At 38.8% G+C, this 21,895-nt stretch overlaps 1 protein-coding gene across 2 annotated transcripts in view; it reads right to left on the reverse strand.

Moving 5' to 3' along the window:
• Positions 1 to 6,009: 6,009 nt before the first annotated feature.
• Positions 6,010 to 21,895, reverse strand: part of LOC127803512 (KH domain-containing protein HEN4-like) — a 39,228-nt gene continuing 23,342 nt past the window's right edge. Inside the window, exons 6-8 of one of the 2 annotated variants that reach the window (XM_052339772.1) lie at positions 8,146 to 8,201; positions 7,966 to 8,059; positions 6,010 to 6,631 (exon numbers count right to left, since the gene is read on the reverse strand). In XM_052339772.1, the coding sequence (XP_052195732.1) occupies positions 6,293 to 6,631; positions 7,966 to 8,059; positions 8,146 to 8,201 (489 nt within the window). In that variant the 3' untranslated portion in view covers positions 6,010 to 6,292. Of the gene's footprint in view, positions 6,632 to 7,419; positions 7,504 to 7,965; positions 8,060 to 8,145; positions 8,202 to 21,895 lie in introns of those variants that run through there. The other variant, XM_052339773.1, reaches the window with a different exon arrangement.

Genomic DNA, 21,895 nt, shown 5'->3' on the forward strand with positions numbered 1-21,895 from the left:
GATAACTCCTTATCCCCACCACTGATCACCACAATCAAGTTATCCCATGAATCCGGCAGTGAGCAAAGTAGTGTTATTGCCTTATCATCATCTTGAAACTTAACACCGATTGATACAAGTTGACTAATCAACGTGTTAAAGTTATACAGATGTGCAGAAAACGAATCGCCCTCATGCATCCGAAGATTATACAGCTTTTTCCTCAAAAACAACTTATTAACCAACGACTTACTTTGATACAGCGACTCCAGTTTCTGCCACAGATCCTTGGCTGTAGGTTCGGTCATCACGTTCGTCAGAATCGAGTCTGTGAGACAAAGCCGAATCAACCCCTTTGCTTTCCGATCAATCTGACCCCAGTCTTCAATCTCTTTTGGATCCGCCCCTTTGGAAGACGTCTCGTCATCCTTCCCACCAGGCTTCACAGCAACAGGCCTTTCCGTTTCGATTGCTAACCAAAGGTCTCGATCGCAAAGTAGATCCTCCATCTTCATCTTCCACAGATCGAACCGCGTCCCATCGAATTTTTTGATCTCAATCCGTGACCCTCCTGACATATCTGATAAACCCTAATCTCTTGAACCAGGCTCTGATACCAATTGAAGAGATTTATCGCAACCGAGTCAGACGATCACACAAAAAACCAAGATAAATAAGAAAGACACCCGTCGGGGGGCGCTGCCCCCGAACCCCCGCCTGCTGACCAGGCAGCGGGACACCCGTGTTGGGGGCGCTGCCCCCGAACCCCCGTATCCCGCGCGTAGGGGTCACATTTAGTTGGGTAACACTTCAGTTCCCCTAAGTTCACGTGGGCGTACCCGATGTAAGAAGGGTCCTCGAAATATTCGCCAACTCCAACATCCTCCATATCATAAAATTACACATTTGTCTCAGTGTATATATATATATATATATATAATAATAAGCAATTATATATATATATGCGACGACCAACCAACGCTAGCTAGCTAGCTCTTCTTTTTTATATATAAGTTTTCAAGATAAAATTCATATTTTTAATTAAGGCTTGAAAGAAGCTATATATATATATATTTATTAGACGGTTTCTTTTATCATTTTATTTAGGGGTAATTGATTATATATGTATACGTGTGTTGTTGTTTGAATATGAAACACTAATAATATTGTATGGAATGTGGAAATTAATAACATTTTCGTGTGTATATATAATTACGTATCAAAAAGGACAGTTTTAACGCTAATGACAAGAAGAAGGAAGGCAGCCGATCGGATGGTGCCGTCGTGTTTTCGACTCAGCTGTCTTGTCGGTACCCTTACGTTCTTCAGCTCTCCTCAGGTGGACAAGAAGCATCTCCAGTACGCACTCCACTATAGATCTATATATATAGACCTACTTGCTCTCTCTCTCTCTCTCTCTCTGGGGTTATACATAAATATATATATAAATGAAGATTCCAAATATATAAATTAGCAACCCTCCGAGGGTGCGAGAGGGCTGGGCTGGTCTGGTCTGGTCTGGTCTTTGCTTTGGCTTCAATACTAGTGATCTGCGCCTAATTAGTTGGCCAATTAATTAATAAAGAAATGGCAATATGGTCTTAGGAATCCTGTCGTCACCCACAAACCCACAGAACAGTGAGTGAAAGAGAGAGCGACGCCCACAGAGAAGGAGAGATGAGTTGGTCCATTAATTAATTTTGTGATTAAAGATATTGAAGTTAATTTGTCAATATGTAAATGTAATGCCAATTAGTGGCTTCTCAGCTTCAAAAATCTAGGAATTAAATTCATATGGTTGTCCCTATGTCTATGTGTTGGTTTGCTTGTCTCCCCAGTTCACGCGCAGTACCAAATGGCCATCAAATCAATCATAAATACACATATCCTTTTCAGAATATATATACACACATTTGGACTCAAATATATATATATATATATATTCCAACTACAACTACAAATTAATCTATATATTATTCTTTGTTCATTTGGTCCCATATTTTGCTATATATTATTAATTATGTCTCATCTCTCTTAGGATTTGCAGTTGACAGTGATGATCAAATTAAATCTAATATGTGTGTATATAATTAAGCAGGAAAATTAAAGATAATAACCCGGATCGATCTAGACTCAATATATGCGAAAACACCTATAACATATAATTAATTAAAAACCACTAAATTAGTCGTGGGCAGAACATATAAGTATCAATCATGATCATGATTACGAAGATAGGAGCAACAGCAGTTTGATAAAAACAATAGTAATAAGATGGGCATTATGAGTATGTCACTTTTCTCCTTTGCACCCACAACCCCATATATATATATATATATATAAACGAGAGTTTATCCTATAGATGATAATGATTAGACGTTAGCCTTTCTATTCCCCTCTTCTACTTTCCCCCCTTGCACGCAGCCACGCACGAGTGCATATATTTGGTGGCTTTCAGAGTGGTGGGCTATACTTGCAAACATCAAAACAAATCTCTCTCTCTCTCTCTCTGGCTTTTGATTTTGAGTTTGAGTCCATGTATATATGTCAAAGAAGAGTCCAAGAGAGTCAAAATGAGATAATAAATTGTTTTATGTGGACCTTATAATCATCAATTACTTGTTAAAATAAGTTTAAAAAGTTGGCAGTTGCATGATACATATATATATATATTGATAGCTCTCTCCACCATTACCACCAATATTAAACATGATTAAAAATGTTAAGATAATATCTCATCAAGTACGGATGGATACCTACCAGCTGCTTCTCAAATTATATTAATTGTTTATGTGCACTAAACTAATTTGTTAATTAATAGTATTCTTTGTCAAGTGCTGCCCAATTCCATCTACTTTAATTTTTTGGTGACCCCCGTGCGACCATATATATTTAATTAATTTAAAGTAAGACAAGAGGGGGAGGGGGAGAGGAGGGGTCACCATCTTTAAAATTCTTTCGGCAGTTGAATTTTTAGGCTTCATTAATTCAAAGTAAGACCAAATTAACCATCCATTGTAATCATATTTTTATTGGCTTTTTTTAGGAATAATTAACCAAGCAATAACAAAAGTCAATAGGATGTAAAGTCAACCCACCCCACGTACAATTTAGCAAGGTAATACATACATGTACAAATTCTATTATATAAAAAGAAAAAAAAAAGTAAGTTAATAACTAATTAATTCCGAATCATAATATATATATATATATATAATAATATGACATACATACATACTGCGGTTAGCACTAACTAATCATTAATTATTTGATGAGAGTCATGAGGATCAAGCATATATATAGTTAGTTTGGTGGGGGTGGGGGTGGGGTTTTTTTTTTTTTTTTTAAAGTATTTTATTAATATTCTTGAAGAGAGAAAACCTAAATCACGATCAAGTGCTGAAAGTGCAAGCGGGTAAACGTTGAAGTGATCATTTCTTTTTGATAAATTAGATATTAGATGATACTTAAGTTAGATGAATAATTAAACTCTTGTTTGACTGATAAGGGGGCAGAAATATCCTGCTAGATCCATGATCCATGATCCATCCCACTCAAAATTTGCTTTAGATCTTGTGTTAATGAAAGGTGCATGCTCTACTGTATCCGATTTATAAGATTGACTAAATAATTAATGAATGGATTTATACAAAAGGCAAAATCATAAGGCTGACGCGTCCATTCATTGACTTTCCAAATGCATCAACAACATTTTATTATGTCAATCTTTCTCTTTCTTCTTCTTCTTTTTCACTGTGTAGATCATGAAAATTTAGTAATAGTTTTAAGTATGGAAAATTTTGGGGACAAGAGGCTGGAGATTGATGGAAAATATCTATTTTATTAATAGAAATTATTAACACAGATGAGAAATATTTTTAAATTTGTTTAATTTATGAGTTTAAAGAGTTGGACGAGATTCATTCTGCACGTGGAAATTGATAATTGGTTTGATTATCATTCTTAAGAAAAAAGGAAACATTTTCATGTAGGAAATTGGTTGGTTGAAGTGAGTAGTGTTGGCGATTTGATGCATGCTGACCTCTTACAGCATTTGGCATAGTTCCTCTTTGACAATTCGATAATGAAATTATGATATCTCTGCATGCAATTTCAGCCTTTTGAAAAAGAAACAATATTAAATATATATATTAAGACTTAGATAGAAGGAAACTACCCAAAATACAGATACTACATGATGATGAAGTGGATACCCAAAAAACAAATTTTAAAGCCAAAAATTAAGAAAGCAATTAATATAGCATAGCCGTTGATAAATAGCAATGGGTGATGTGAGAAGATGGTGGGCCAACCCCCTCATTCACTTCTGTTCTATTCAACCGGTATGTGGCCTCACCTCATCTCACCTCACCCCTTTTCTCCAATCTCACACTTGTAAAAAAAAAAAAAAAAACAAATCTTGATTCACCTTCACATCTCGAAAAGATAACAGACAAAGTTGGAGCACGAAATTGCGTCTATAATTAACTTTTTATCACATTCAAGATTCGTTTACAATCTCAATAGATAGAATAATATGAGAGAGAGAGAGAGACATATTCTTCGTTATAATGAATATGTTTTTATGTGAATATATGAGTGTGTTACTAAATGAGATGTAACATGTTATTCCTATCCCAAAATCTAAGGAAAAGATGTCACGAAATGACAAGGTGAGTTATGGGTGGAAGGAATTTGGTCTCCCCGGCCATATGACTAGTCCTTTTTCAAGTACTATTTGATGCAGAATGGAAATTGATATGGACGGCCACCCGAACCCAACCCAACCCAACCCATGATTATGAATTCGTCGTGTGTTCAACATACGCCCATTATGGAAAGAAACAGCTCCGCTCCTATATTGAGCATGATGATTTGATCCAACCATTTGTTCTGATTTTTCTGCCAGTGGGTGGTGGGATTGTATTTTGGATAAAAGTGTCGCAGAGTCAATTTGTCTGTCTGCCATTTTGGCGCTTTTCCCGCTGGAATTATGCAGAGACTATGTATGTTTCCAAGTCAAATTGCCTGCCAGTTTTATCTCTCTGTTACGCTAGAACAATGTTGTGTCACACTTCAAACGGTACCATTACGCAAATGAAATGTTCAAATACATTTATGCCACTTTGGGTTTTGAGATGGAGAGGATGCAATCAGAAGACGAAGGAAGGATTTACTAGAATCTTTCGATATTGGGTTGCGAAGAAGCACACACTCAATGGGTTGTTTTGGGGGAGGTGTCGCCACAAGTTTTTATCCATAAGTGGCAAAGTGGGAGGAGCACTACTCTCAACTTGAGCATTAGGAAGTGAGCATTTATGTTATGTGAAGCGCTCTGTTTATCCATCATCATGAGTTGCAGCATAGCTACTCTCTCTCTCTCTCTCTCTCTCTCTCAATTCTCAATTGTGGCCTTTCTGAACGCACAAGCTTTGGTAAAATGTTCTTGGAATTGTACTTCTTGTCGTACCACTGGGAGAACGGCCCAGAAAGAAGGTCAACGACCATGGCAGATGGTGAGGACGGACATGGGGGTTCCTTTGGGCCCAGAAAAGGTCCAAACCGAATTAACCACCGAAATTAATTGCGTTCGGTTTGGAAATTGTGTTTTAGCCCAATAATGCTCACCCCGGCTCATGGCTATTGAAGAAGATATAGACGAGAAGCCATTTGACATCAAATGAGGAAACATTAGAAGCTATAGATTATGAAAAGGAAAGCAAGGGAAAGGCGGATGGGAAACTGAGGAGTGTGAAAACGGTAACAGTGAGGGGAAGGCCCATATGTTTAGATATTAGATTGAGATTTACCACCATAGTGGATGTGACATGGTGGAATATAACCCCTTTTTTCTGTTACGTGGAAGAAGAGAGCAGGAAAGAAATAGAGAGAGGCATCCTGCTTCAACAGGGTATAAAGCATTATAGGAGGCATGTCTCAGGTGCAAGGACGTCAATTCATAAGCCAACTTGTATAAAATGGGGGGGGGGGGATATTGCTTGTTCTAGTGTGGTGTTCCACTAACAGAACTTTCCAAAACAGAAGAAAATCATCATCTAAATCCAAAATATGGCAATCAATAACTAGATTTCTCTATACAGAAACTAGTACATCGCTAAGCAGATAAACCAAGCAGCTTGCTCTCTAGCAGACAATTATAGTTTTCCCTATAGCCAAAAGTTTCTTATCCATGACAAGGAAAAACTTGGAAAGTTATAGTCATGAAAAAACTAAATGCTGATAAAGCCAGCAACAATCATCAAATTATGAGACAGTACAGGAAATTATGGTACAAAAATCAGCAGAATTCTATTCAGTAAGGGTAAGAACCTTGTGCGCCTACGTTATGGTAGTGAGCTGGCTGTGCGTTGAAGTGCTGATACGGGGTCTGCTGAGAATTCATGTTCTGGTAGGGAGACTGTTGGGCAATGGTGTTATGATAGGGGTTCTGCGGAGCACTGAAATTTGGATATGCACTTTGTGGGGTGTGATAGTTCTGGAAGGAACCTTGAGGCGGATTGTTTTGTCCAGTAGGAGCAGCATACCCATGAAGAATGCTCTGGTGAGCAGTCAAACGCTCAGAAGACCCATGAATATCAAGGTCAACACCACCAGGGTGAGGATCATGGAGCTTCAACCTTGTTCCAGCAATCTGAATGTGTGTGTGTATATATTAAAAACCAAAAAAAAAACTTAAATCATTTAATCTGCATTTAAAAAAACTGTAAATATGAGAATAGGGTTGCTAACTGTTAAACAAACGGACATCTAGTTTAATGACAATGAGACAAATTTGTAAGGTTAATCTGTAGTCAACAAAAATAGAATAATATTTTTCCATTATAAAGCACAAGGCAAAAATTAACGTGTAAAAAACCAGTAAATGTTAATCAACACGATAGCCTAAACACAGGTACTCAAAGCCTGCCCGAGTCATTAAAGCTACTTCATATGGTAATTCAAACTAACAAGAGAGGAATCATGCTCTATAGAACTTGAACCAATTGTTTTAATTCATGTTCTCCATAAAACAGCAATGGTGAAAGTACAGTAATGCAAACTTACAAGGACAATCGTTTCAGCAAAAATTGATTCCCTTGGTAAATTTTTGCTTCACTGAATAAACACACTAAACATCAAGGATCTACTTTAAAACCCTAACCCATTTACCCTAGTAATGGATGAACTCAGTAAACACATCCAAACACAGGTGCCTTGGTGTATGTACTTGCAAATGACATTATGTTGGTGCATGGATGAAACAAAAGAAAGCACGAAAACTATGCTGGAGATATGGCAGAACACACTAGAATATACAAGTTTTAAGTTAAGCAAATTGAAACCGGAATATATAGGATACAAATTTAGTAAAAATATAAGCGTAATAGATGTTATGGTAAATCTGGAGGATCAATTCAGATATCTTGGAACAATCATTCAAAATGATGGGAGAATTTACCTTAGAAAATATATGGGGTGTCTGTAAAAATGATGCATACCACAGGAGATCTGGGTGAAATTTACCTTAGAAAATATATAAAGTTCAATAAGTAAAATAATAGGAAAATTTGTATAAGTTGATGGAGACCTATAGATCAGTGACAGGAAAACAACTTTTTACCACTCTGGAGTTTCTAAATATTTTTTGATAAATTTCAATATCCAGAACTTACCAAAAATATCGTTTTGCAAAACCCACAATGGCTGAATGTTACAAAAGGGCCTTCATTTTATTTTTCCCATAGCAAAGGAGGGGTGCTAGAAAAAAGTTTACCAATGATAAACATCATGACTAAAGGAAAGCTCAGACATCTGGGAGAATTTTATTTATTTCTTTATTTTTGGGGCAGGGGAACTTACCACATATTACCTGCCACCTAAAAATCATCTGAACTTTGTTCTACTGTAACAGTCCCCAAGAAAAAACTACTGCTGAAGGAGTGAAAGGTAGGTCCATAGTATGATTAAATTGTATTGAACACTTACCTCACTCACATTACTCCCTCCTTTTCCAGCTAAAGAACCTACAGCAACATTAGTTGGCACCCTCATATCCACAGCGTTGTTGATGCTAGAATATCTGCAACAGTAAGAAGATATTAATACTCATAATCAGACAACAGAACATCAAGTTTTATCAACTAACAAGATAGAATTGGTCAAAACCTAGTAGCACTCGGAGTAACTGGATAGCTTGAGTGTTCATATTCACGTATGCCACCCTTCACAAAACCATCAACAGGGTTTAGTAACATAGAAACGGAATTTCTTCAAGTACATCAAAAACAAAGAAATTTTTTTTTTTTTAAAAAAAAGGAACTAGCAGAGATTGTTCCCAGAAAGAACAATGATTCTAGAACACAAATTAATAATTGGCAAGTGAAAAACCCCAAGCAATCCCAGAAGACAAAAGAATGAGCATGAGACAGACATTTCAAATCAACTAAATACTAGACTACTTGAAACTGAAATTTTCTGATGAAAATGAGGGAATGCTCGCAGTTAATAAGCATGAGCCCAACAGCAAGGTTTCATACTTCACATGGATTGTTGTTACACCCATGAATTAAGTACCGTCTGATAATCTGAACTAAAGGCAACTTGTGAGAGAGTGACCATATGTTGTATGTTAATCTAACTATACTATGTGTTTAAAGAGACACCCTATGCAAATAGAAATAAAAAGAATGTGTCCTCTGTTTCAGGATAGGTGATCGTATCAGACAAATTGAGAACACAAATAATGCAACCACTATTTTCAGTACAGGTGCATGTTTTAATTCCAACATGACCGTTGCCAAAGCACTCAAGTTTACAGCAATTATCAGCCATTATTTTTGCATGAGTAAGATATATTACAAAATAAGACTGCGAAAAAGGGGGGAAATTCTGCACAAGCAAAGAAGAAAAGAACAGAAGGCATAAACATTTACCCAAATATAAGTAATCCAGAAACTGCACAAAACAATGAAAGCAGATCAAGAGACACTATGTCAAGCTCTATTTCTCTACATTAAACTTGTTAGTAGGAAAGATAAGAGGAACATTAAACTTGTTTTCAAGCTCTATTTCTCTACATCAAGAGACACTATGTCACATATAGAGGAGTGAAAAATCAAGCATGCCTCTATCTCCTGCAAGGTTTAGGAAAAGCCCCCAGCAAAAATAAACTCGAAGGACTAAGATCGGAGTATCCATTCAATTCCAGAAATAAATAAATAAAGACTTTATATATTATTTTCTTCCATTCAGTAAGTCTATATCTACCTCACTGCTGCACAGTAAAGAAACAAGTGGTTCAAATACTTGTCACCCTCATAAAACAGTAGTCCAACACAATCAACTGCTTCCTTCATTGGCTTCATCTGAAAGCATACTTTTAGCCAAAAAAGGTGAGAGAAAGGAGGTGTACCTTTGTGTGTACCCACACACACACACACACAGAAACTACCAATAACCCACTCTCCTACTTCCTACTAGTGTGTCAAGTCTCGGGGAAGAGACTTGAATTCACAGTGAGTTTAGAAGTTTTGAGAGGGAGAGAGAAGAGTTTTTGAGGGAAAAGAAAGAGAGAGAGAGAGAGGATGAATTAAGAGGGAAAGAGATTATCATTCAACCAGATAAACTCCCATCCTCTTTAACACTTGGCCTTATATACCTTTCCCACGGTATGATCATAACCGTGAGGGGTGTCTACAACTACTTACACAAGTGGCCATGTGGCTACTATTATTACAAAAATTTAAATAATACCCTCGGGTCATAACATTCCCCACCCATAGAAACAATTCTTGTCTTCAAGAATCTAAAGCAGCCCTGTAGCTCTTGGGAACTGAGTGAGTAACTCAGGCAAATACTCCCAAGTTGTGTGGTTGGGGTCCTCCTGCGTCCATCTGACCAACACCTGAGTTAGGGGCACCGTTCCTCGATATATCACCCTCCTATCCAATATAGCTTGAGGTTCCACCATTCCTTTGACGCAGCGTGTAGCACGTGTGTGAAAAAAACACACCAAAATAAACCCTTGAAAGAGCAAACTTCAATGGCTGAAGCTTGGCTTTCAAGAAGACGCAAAAACAAAACTGTTTTGCTAAGAAAACCCAAATAAGTTGCTGAAATTTGATTGATTAAAACTTGATTACAAACTCTAGATCCTAAGTATATTTATAGTGTTTGGCTAATCCAAATCCATCTAATATTTGAAAACAAAATACAACTAGAATTCTAATAGAAATAAATCCTAAATAAAAGTTAACTAGAATCCTAATAAAAATAAAACTCTAATCAAACATGAAGTAGAATCCTAAATCAAGTAGAAACATGAAATAGAATCCTAAATCAAGTAGAAATATAAAGTAGAATCCTAAATCAAGTAGAATTCTAAAACTTAAGAAGTATTAAAATAGCATTATGGCACTACTATTTTGGTGATACTGTTCTGATTTGGTTGGGTCAGCCTTGGACCGAGTCTTGATTGGTGACCGCATCATTCACCTTCACTTGAGAAAAAATTCGACCTCGAATTTTGATCCTATTTGGACAAATCCACATCCGATAAGTACAAAGAGAGATTAGCCACTTTAATGTTTAGAAATACCCATATGATCAGGCAAATCCACAACATAAGCATTGTCATTGGTCTTCTTTGGAATCTTGTAAGGACCATACTTCTTTGGCTTGAAGTTGTTCTGCTTTCCTGCTGGAATCCGTTCCTTCTTCAAGAATATCATGACTTCATCTCCAACCTCAAATACCTTGTGCTTCATATGCTTGTCAGTTGTCGCCTTGTACTTCTTATTTGTGCAACTTTTGTTTGACATGTTCTTGAACTGCTTGAACTTTTCTGCTAAGGGAACATAAACAAAGACATCCCTTCCCCTCTTAGCCCTATCTTCGTTGGCATGGGTCCAACCATCACCATGTTTGTTGCCCTCCGCCTCCATTGTATTATTACTGTTAGATTGAAGACGTTGAACCTTCCATCTTGAGCGCTTCTCTAATCTGGTAGATCTTATTGCCTTCGATTCAACCATGTCAAAGCTTGAATAAACTGTAGAAGGATTTGCTACCATGACCTCCATCTCCTTTACAGTCGCAAGTTGATCAGAGGAAACCCAAGGATCACCATCCTTGGGTTGCGAAGCAATGCTTGAGCCATCGGGATTGGAAAATACCCCAGTATAAGTCGATAACCTTGGAGTTTCTGTCATGTTAGCAGCATAAATCAGACCTAAGTTTGCAAACATTGAGGTTGCTAGGACAACATAATCTTCGAAATCAAGCTCCACTTTAGAAGTTTTGGTTTGATTCTTTTCCACTATGGGTAACAAAGTATAACGCACACCTTCTTTCTCAAGCTGATATGTGTTCTTCCTACCCGAGTGCGTAGCATCCACATCAAATTGCCAAGGCCTCCCAAATAAAATATAGCAACCATCCATATCAACAATATCACAATAGACTTCGTCAGAGTACTTACCAATAGAGAAAGGCACCCTACAACGTTCATCCACATGTATGCCACCAACTTCTTTGATCCATCCAATCATGTAAGGGCTAGAATGTTTTTCAGGAGTTAACTGCATCTTTGCCACCACGTCTCTTCGTCTCTTCCTATGATGTTCTCTTGACTTCCACTATCAATAATCAACTCAAAGATTTTTCCTTTCATCGTACACCTCGTGCGAAAAAGCTTATGCCGTTGAGTAGTATCTTCATTCTTTTGAGATAGCATTAACTTCCGCACTACACAGGTATATTGCCCATGTCCATAATCTTCTTCATCATCCTCCCCATCAGACCCGCAATATACTTCCTCATCAGCAACATCTTCCTCTTCCTTTTCTACAATGTTAATTGTTTTCCTCCTTGGACAATCACTAGATCGATGCCCAACCTCATTGCACTTGAAACATTTTAAAAGAATAGGCTTTGCATAAGGATTAGGGATTTTGGAAGATTAGGAGTAGTACCTCGAATGTTTTCCCCCGTTGTAGTCTTATTAGGGTTGACTGTATGGGGTGGATTGGAGGGTTGCGCTCCTTGAACCGACTTGCCTTTATCAAAAGCTGGTTGTTTATTTTCATTCCCACTATACCGACAATAGTTGTCATTACGAAATCTCTTACTCAACATTAACTCAACATTTAAAGCTAAGTTCCTTGCTTCTTGCACACTCAGAACCATCTGAACCCCAATTTTATCACGAATAGCAAGCTTCAATCCATTCAAGTAATGAGCTGCTTGTTGATTGTCACTTTCTGACAATTGGTTTCTCTCCGCCAATCGCAGAAACTCAAAGGTATATTCATTCACACTTTTCATTCCCTGTGCACATCTTTGATAAGCTTCAAACATATATTGTTCATAGTCAGGGGGTAAAAACCTACCTCTTAACAGCTGCTTCATTCGTCTCCATGTCTGAACTGGCTATCAGCCTTCTCTCAATCTCGTCTCTCTTAATCGCTCCCACCAAACAGATGCACCGCCCTTCAATCTGTAAGCCACTAATTTTACTTGTCGTTCATCTGAGATCTCCATGTATTCGAAAAAACGGTCAACCTCAGTGATCCAATCCAAGAACCCCTCAATATCAAGATCTCCACTAAAAGTAGGAATATCAACTTTTAGTTTATACTCATCGTTGCCCCAGTGGTTGTGCTGATGTGCATTCCTCCTAACCCCTCTACCACCAGGGTTAGCTATTGCTCGACCAAAATCATCCTCTTCATCGCTATCTTCAATCACTGGTCTTCTAGGATTAACAAGGACATGATTAATGGGTGGTCTTCCCGCTCCGGCTTGATTCACCCCATTATTCAGGTTCCTGTCATCATCAACTCGTAGTAAGGTGCCCAATTGGTTGCTATGTTGCTCCAATCGCTACTGGATAGTACGAGTTACTTCCCACTGTTCTTCGATTGCTCTCCAAACTGCAGACAACCCCTGATCACCGTCACGAGACTGGTTGCTACCATTACCTTCAAGATTGGCCATCTGATTGGTTGATTAACCGCTCTGATACCACTTGACGCAGCGTATAGCGCGTGTGTGAAAAAAACACACCAAAATAAACCCTTGAAAGAACAAACTTCAATGGCTGAAGCTTGGCTTTCAAGAAGACGCAAAAACAAGATTGTTTTGCTAAGAAAACCCAAATAGGTTGCTGAAATTTGATTGATTAAAACTTGATTACAAACTCTAGATTCTAGGTATATTTATAGTGTTTGGCTAATCCAAATCCATCTAATATTTGAAAAACAAAATCCAACTAGAATTCTAATAGAAATAAATCCTAATTAAAAGTTAACTAGAATTCTAATAAAAATAAAACTCTAATCAAACATGAAGTAGAATCCTAAATCAAGTAGAAACATGAAATAGAATCCTAAATCAAGTAGAAATATAAAGTAAAATCCTAAATCAAGTAGAATTCTAAAACTTAAGAAGTATTAAAATAACATTATGGCACTACTATTTTGGTGCTATTGTTCTGATTTGGTTGGGTCAGCCTTGGACCGAGTCTTGATTGGTGACCGCATCATCCTTCCTCTTCATTCATTTGGGGTAGGCCCAGGCTGACTGTAGCATGGAGCTCAATAGCTTTCTTCAATAGACACGTGGAACACTAGGCGTAAGTTAACTCGATCAGGCAATCTCAGCTCTATAGGCCACATTTCCTACCTTTGACTCTATCTCATAGGGCCCAAAGTATTTTGGGCTTAGTTTAGATGCTGGTATGATTGTAAAAGGTTGCTGTAAGGACCTTTTTAACCCCAGAAAAACCCGATCTCCCACCTCAAAGGCCCTATCACTCCTTCTCCTATCAATGTTCTGGTTCATCCGATTCTGAGCTATGCTCAGTTCCTTCTTGAGTATCCTCAGAACTTTTTTGCTTCTACTGGAAATACTGTTCCACGGTGGCCATGGTTGTTGTGGCACTTCATAGGGCTGGAATCAGTGGGGTTTTGTACCCAAATACTACTTCGAAAGGGCTCCGATTGATGGCACTTTGGTGGCTTGAATTGTACCACCACTGGGCTAAAGATAGCCATCTATGCGAACTTTTAGGGTTAGTGTAACACATGCACCTCAAGTAGCCTTCCAAACATTGGTCGACTCTCTCTGTTTGGCCATCTATTTGGCAAGGATAGGCCGTAGACATGTGTAATCCAACCCCCAAGCCTGTTACAATTGGGAGCGCTATCGGTCCAATATATCACCCAACAAACCAAGAAATATGAATACTCTCTCACTGAATCAAATATACAACAAAAACAGGAATTAAAGAAATGACAAGAGACAAAGATAGAACAATCAAACCATATGAAAGACATTGAGAGTTTATCTTGGTTCGAACTGGTTAAAATCAGTCCTACATCCAGTAGTACTTAGAGCAATCCACTATGAATGAAATCAGATACAAGAGTTCCCACACTTCCTCTCGAACACGAGTACACTATTCTCTCTTGAGATTACAAAGGACTTTTCTTGACACAAAGCCTTTCCTCTCAACACAAAGCACTCTAATCGTTTACAACAGAAAAATTTCTGAATAATGAATGATGCCTAAGCGCTAACTCGAGCCCTCTATATATATAGGCAATAGGGCGGTTACATCAAGGGAATTAAAAAAATATGACAATACCTAAAATACCCTCAACTAGCAGTCACCGTTAAAACACCAAACTGCCACTAATGGCACACCGCATGCAGGATCTCTCTATCTCTTCCCTCTAGATCCTTAATTCTCAATGCAAAACATCACAAAGCCCTTAAACAACTCTTGCCAGAAAATACTTGTGAAGATCTTGTCTCTATCCGAGACAATGGAGTTTGGCACCCCGTGGAGCCTCACCACTACGTCCATAAATACCCTTGCTACCTCCTGTAAAGGGATGGGTTAGGCTAACGAAGTGTGCAAACTTAGTCAGCCTGCCATAAACACATCCCGACCCTTTAATTTTGGCAGACCTTCAATAACATCCATAGATAATCCTTTCATGCTTGCTCTAGAATTTCCAAGGGTTGTAGAAGCCCAGGATAGGCTACATTCTCATGGTTGCACCTCTGACAGATCACACAAGACAAAACAAAGTCCACTACTTTCTTCTTCTGCCCTAGCCAAAAGTATAATTGTCTCACCTTGTGGTAGGTTGCCCGGATGCCTGAATGGCCTCCCACTGGTGACCCGTGTAGGGTAGTTAGGATTCTTTTCCTTAAGGCTTCATCATCACCAACCACCACCCTTTCTTTGAACCTCACCAGCCCATTAGTAAGGGTGTACCCTAATGTTTTGGATGGTTGCATTGCCAGTCGTGCCATTAAGTCCTTAATCCATGGTGTCTGATCATAACTCTCAGCCACTGCCTTCACCCATTTTGGTACTACAGCAAAAATTGCTTGGCAATGTCCCATCTCTTCCTTCCTCGATAAAGCATTAGCCACCACATTTTCCTTCCTCTGCGGTACTCAATGGAGTAATCCAACCCCATCAACTTTGAGACCCATTTTCTCTACAATTGAGTGTGCAATTTTTGCTGGGATAAAAATTGCAAACTCTCGTGAACAGTTTTAATTATAAAAAAACTAGCCTCTAAGTAATGTCTCCACTTCTCAATAGCCCCTAATACTGCCAGCAGCTCCTTATCATACACACTCAAGAGTCAAGCCCAAATGCCAGCAGCTCCTTATTATACACATTAGCCAAGCACTAGCTCCACCACAAATGTTTTAGAAAAAACTGGAAGGGCTAGCACAGGGGCCACTGTCATGACCTCCTTAAGGGTCAAAATGTTGCCTCTGCTTGGGGGTTCCACTGGAAGCTATCTTTCTTGAGGAGCTCTGTAAGGGGCTTACTAATGAGCACATAGTTTTGCACAAACCTCTAGTAATAATCAATCAAACCAAGAAACCCCCTTAGCTCCTTTACTGACTGTGGCCTAGGCCACTCCACCATAGCTGCCACCTTATGAGGATTAGTCCTCACCCTTTCCCCTATGTGGCCTGGGTACTCCACCTCCTTTTCAGCAAATGTGCACTTGCATAGCTTAACATACAATTTGTTAAAATTTAGGACCTCAAATGTTGTTCTTAAGTGGGTTAAATGCTGATCGAAGTCTTGGCTATACACAAGGATATCATCGAAGAAAACTAGGATAAATTTCCTTAGGTAAGGCTAAAACACTTGGTTCATCAGAGCCTGAAAGGTTGTTGGGGTATTGGTGAGCCCAAAAGGCATCACCACAAACTCGTACAGCCCTTGGTGAGTACGGAAGGTTGTCTTGGGTATATCACAGGGTGTCATCCGAATTTGATGATATCCAAATCTTAGGTCCAGTTTAGAAAAGATTTTGGCCTCATGTAATTCATCTAAAAGGTTATCAATGAGGGGTACAAGGAATTTGTTTTTGATGGTATTGAAGTTGAGTTGACGGTAGTCAACACAAAACCTCCAAGACCCATATTTCTTTTTCACGAGTAAAATAAGGGATGCAAAGGGGCTTTGGTTAGGGCGTATGATAGCTGAAGAGAGCATGTTAGCCACTTGTTTTTCAATCTCAGCCTTTTGTATGGGAGGAGTATCTATATGCTCTCATGTTCATGGAGTCTGAGTGGGGTTCAAGAAATATAGAATGGTCTTAAGGTTCTTTGGGGTGGGAAGGTTCAACAAAGAGATCTTAAAATTCTTTTAACAATAAATTTAAGCTATCCATAAGTGATGCCTTAGTGGTGGATTGGAGCATTGCCAAGCTGCCTCTCCATAAAAGACCCTCCTTTGTACCCCTACCTTCTGGTTTCATGCCACTCCAATGTGTGGATCAAATACATTTGGGTTATCTGACCCCCTTACTCTTCATCCATCTTTGTAATTTTTCTACCCTTATCCACTTGCATTCCCCTTGCTCCATAATTCCCTTAAGAATGAGCCTTGAATTTTCCCTCTCCGCCATGACTTCCAGTTTGTTGAAGTCGAAAGTGAGAGGGAAGACAATTTTCATCCAATCCATCCCCAACACTATGTCGCAGCCTCTTAACTCCAATACCCTCAGGTTAGCTTGGAAAGCATGCCCTTGCATCTCCTAACAGAAACCCTCACACTTGTTGTGGCTATAAATCTTACTCCCATTGGCCACAACCACCGAGAAAGGAGTTGTAGCCTTTAACTTTCACTTCAATTCCATCATAGTTCTGAAAAGCGATAAGCGCATCGAGGCGCAAAGGGTTTTGGAGCTTGAGGCGCGCATTTGCGAAGCGAGGAACACCTTTTAGAAAAAGAAAAAAAACTTTAAATCTTGTAAAATCATAAACTATCAAATTATCAATAATAACACATGCATATCATTCATGATTTATCATCTTCAAATTCTAAACTAACAACATCAAAGTTGATTCATTCATCATGCAAATTCTAAACTAGAAATATCATCAAAGTTCAAACTCAAAGTCTCAAACTCAAATAAGTACCAATCATCATGCAAAGTTCTAAACAAACACAAACACAAGTCCACAATCAATAAAGAAGTTTTAATCAATCATCATCAAGAAGATCATCAACATCAAGGTCAATATCTTCATCATCCTCTTCAATCACCCCTTCATCTTCTTCTTCCTCTCCCAATTCTTCTCCCTCTTCCAAGTCTTCATCATCTTCGGTCTTTGTCTCACTTTCCTCCTCATCTTCAATCTCTTGAGTTACTCGCCGCTTTGAAGTTGAAGCCGAAGTTGAACCCGATTGTGATTGAGTTTGTTTAATTCTAAATCGATAACTAGACTCTCCAACTCTTGCAGCCGCAGCGACATTACTCCATGTCAACCCATCCCCAATGTCATCTAGAAAAACAATTTCATCATCTTTATCATTCTCCTCATCAAGCTTTCTAGTCAACCATTCATTGCTTTCATCAATGTGGGTCAATATGATAGGGTCAATGGTATCACGCATTTGATACCGACGCCTCAATGCTCTATTGTATTTCACAAACACCAAATCGTTTAAACAAAGTTGATCAAGCCTATTTCTCCATTTAGTATGAAGCTCCAACAATTTATGCAAAAACATACTAACAATAAGCTACATGAAACAAAATAACTAGTAATAAAAATTGTAAGTGTTATATGTAATGCACTTACATTTTCAAACACACTCCAATTACATTCACACCCAGATGAACTACAAGTCAAGCTAAGAATTTTAATTGCAAAATTTTGCAATGTGGGTGTTGACATTCCATATAAAGCCCACCATTCAGTTGTCCAATAAAATTTATGGGTTAATTATTATCTATTATCTAGAATGATTAAATATATAATGTAATATATACATGTATACTTGGTGATTTCTCAGCTCTCTTTCTAATAGCCATATAGTTTCCAAAGAACCCATCTGCCTTGTTATACATTGAAAGCTCAGCATCAATTTGGTTTTGAACCTTTACATCTGGATTTAACTTTCTAATGCATTCATATAAGCCAATCATGATCTCTAGATCTATACGTTCAATCTTGTAGAAATATTCTAAATTCAAGTACCAACTAACAGCGTGCAGGGGGCGATAAAGTTGAATATCCCATCGATTATCAATAATCTAAAAAATGGGTGCATACTTCTTTTCATCCCTGTTAACCTTATGACTCTTAGATTACACCCTTACGCGAGAAAACCCTCTCAAACACTCTCGAATGCAGAGTAAATGTAAGAACAGAAAACATACACTAACAGAAAAGAAAATAACAGAATTGAAAAGATCAAACCAAACAATAGGCGCAAGATATATCCTGGTTCGGAATGCCTTTGGCAATCCTACATCCAGCAGTCCAAACACCCCTTCAAGCAGTCTTTATTTCCAAACAGAAGATCAATACATCACAGCCCTCATAGCCCACAAACTCCGAGTACAACACCACATTGTTTCCCCAAGAAGAACCCAAGACTCGCAGACAGTCTTCTTTTCTTGAACAATGCCTTGCACTCATAATACAAAGGACTAGAGTACTCACAGAATGATCCTCTCTCAACAGGCGCCTTGCCCTCTTATTTATAGAGGAGGCGGGCACACTTAGGCAACTAACTAACTTAAGGAAATTACCTATTAACCCCAACAAAATGTACTAATTACACTTAACCCCTAATTGCCTAATTTCTTCAGCCAAGACTACTCCTTCATGCTCCTTCCGGTTCTGCTATCTTCTAGGACAAAACTCGAGGCAAACTTCAACAATCCCCATTAAAAGAGTTAGCAATCACTTCTTTGGCCCTATCCATGGCCTCATATATGTATCCCATAGTCGGCTTCTTCTCACCATCCACTAAGCGCAATACACGCACCAATGGACCGGCCACCTTTAAAGCATATACAACATTGTTCCAAAATTAAGGCATCAAAATCACTTCTACAACCTTTTTAGCCCCCCGCTTCTTTTACCCACTTGCTTGTCATCTACTCCTCAGAGGTAAACATCCTTCTATGGTTGCTTTTCAGACTATGCATCATATCCAAAGTGATAAAGACAGTTGCAAACCGTGTTTTTGCAGGTCTCAACAACTCTTTCTTGTCAATAAACCTTCGAAACATGTTTACTAGACCCGAACGAGTATAGATGGAGCTATTTACCATAACAACTCTCTCAAATGTCTCCTTCATATTAGGTAACTTGAAAATATTTTCCAACATTAAATCCAAGCAGTGTGCTGCACATGGTGTCCAAAACAATGTAGATATTTTGCGTCCAAAAATTTTCCTGTTATTATTTAGATTGAAATTAACACAATATTAGTAAAAAATAAATATCTAATGAATATTCAAGTTGTTCTATTTATAAACATAATACAAATTACAAAAATAAATTTCATACCTACTAAAACATTGTTTGAAACACTATCGGTGACCACTTGCACCACATTTCTTAATCCAATCTTTTCCACACATTTACTTAACAATTAAAACATCTTTTCCCCAGTCTTTGAATAGCAAGAAACCATCAACAGACTCAAAAAACATACTTCATTTAGGAGAATTGACTAAAAAGTGAATCAATGTCCTTTACATCTTGTCTTTCCAGCCATCTAACAAAATGGAACATCCATATTTGGCCCACGCCTCTTCATGATCTTTCATCACTGTACGAGTGGTTTCCACCTCTTGTTTGAGAAAGAGAACCCTGACTTCATGGTAACTAGGCGACTTCACACCCGGACCATACTGACCAACTGCTTCTATAAAGACTTTAAAACTGCCATATGTCACTGCATTAAATGGAATGCCTACATCATACATCTATTGTGCAAAGCTTCTACAAACTCGAGCTCTTAACTCCTTTTTTGCAAAATCATTCTCACCCAACCTTGTTTGCCTTCCTTTGCTCTTACTTTTCAACACAGTAACTTATGAGTCTTTAAGAAAAACATCAAATGGATCCTTTTGTGTTAGCCCTTTAACACTACCAACACTACCCGTATCGCTTCCACTTTTGATAGATACATTGGGTCTTTTTCTACTTTGTGGCGACTCATCATCATCATACCCTTCACCAAATTGAAAATCATCATCTAACGATGCCATATTTCGCTCATCCATGTCATTCTTCTTCTTTTGCATGTACTATTCAATCTCTTGTTTTACTGATGGAAGATATTTTAAACAAGCTTTAGTATTCCTAAAACCACCCACAAGATGTTGTTTCGTCCAAAATATGTCACCTTTGTTACTTTACAACAAAATTTACATGTGGTGGTATTTTTGTCATTAGGATCAGCTTCAAAGTAATTCCATGTCGGGTCAATTTTGGAAGTTGTCGACAACATTGACTAAGCTGCTGCTACACAGTTTCAACTTCCACAAAATTCTCCAATCAACAAGAAAACAACCGTACAAAGAGAGGCGGGCGTAGCTTGACAGCAATGAGGAGAGGAAGATTGGGCCAATCAGCGGCTGGCACTGGAGAAGATGGGAGTTTCCAGCCGCTGGACAGCTTGAGGAGGGTGTTTCTGGTGGCTCCCAAGGTGTTTCCGACAATTGGCTTGAAGTCGGAAGGAGAGGGAGAAGATGGGAGTACATGCAAAACCTAGGTTTTAAATAAAACCTAGGTTTCATGAGGCGTGCCTCACGCCCCGACGCCTCACCGTGTAAGGCGAGGGCCTCCCGAAAAACACGTTGCCTCAGCCTAGTCAAGGCGCAGAACTAGCCCCTTAAGGCGCCTTGTGCCTAAGCACGCCTTTAACATTTATGAATTCCATGGCAATAGCTTCATTCTGGAAACTGTGGGTGCTGCCACTATCAATCAATACTAACAACTTCTTCTGTCCCAACTGCCCTTACACTTTAATGATCTGACCAGTAGGTCCCTCCTTCAAAGCATGAAAGGAAATTTCTTCGTCCCCATGCTCTGATTCTTCCTCCAAAATGGGACCTGCTACCTCTTGCTTCTCCTCCTCCTCCAATCCGGCAGCCTTGTACTCCTCCCCTTCCATGTTCAGAAATTGCCTCCTACACTGATGCTAGGACTATTCAAAACAACCGCTGCACCGCGATTTCCGACCGAACCAAACCGATCGATTTTTTTGAACTGGCGGTCCGGTTTGGTTTGGAAAACTGCCAAACCGCACGGTTCGCGGTTTGGCAAACCAACGATTCCAAAAGGGGCAGCGGACATATAATATATAATTTAATAAATATATATTTTATATATTATAAATATAAAAACCAAAAAGGGGCAGCGGACCCTCTCGGCTCTTCCTCTCCTTGTCCTATCCCCTTTCCCCCCAACCAAACCCTAACCCTATTGCTTGAACTGATACTGCACCCACCCACGCCCACCGCACTGCACCCTCTTTCTCTCCCCTTTCCCTCGGATGATCGTCGATCGACACCAACCCACCGACGGCCCCCATGCCGTCGCAAGCTCGCAGCAGCCAGTA

Source organism: Diospyros lotus, chromosome 6 (assembly GCF_014633365.1).
Source record: "Diospyros lotus cultivar Yz01 chromosome 6, ASM1463336v1, whole genome shotgun sequence".
Classification (NCBI taxonomy): Eukaryota; Viridiplantae; Streptophyta; class Magnoliopsida; order Ericales; family Ebenaceae; genus Diospyros; species Diospyros lotus.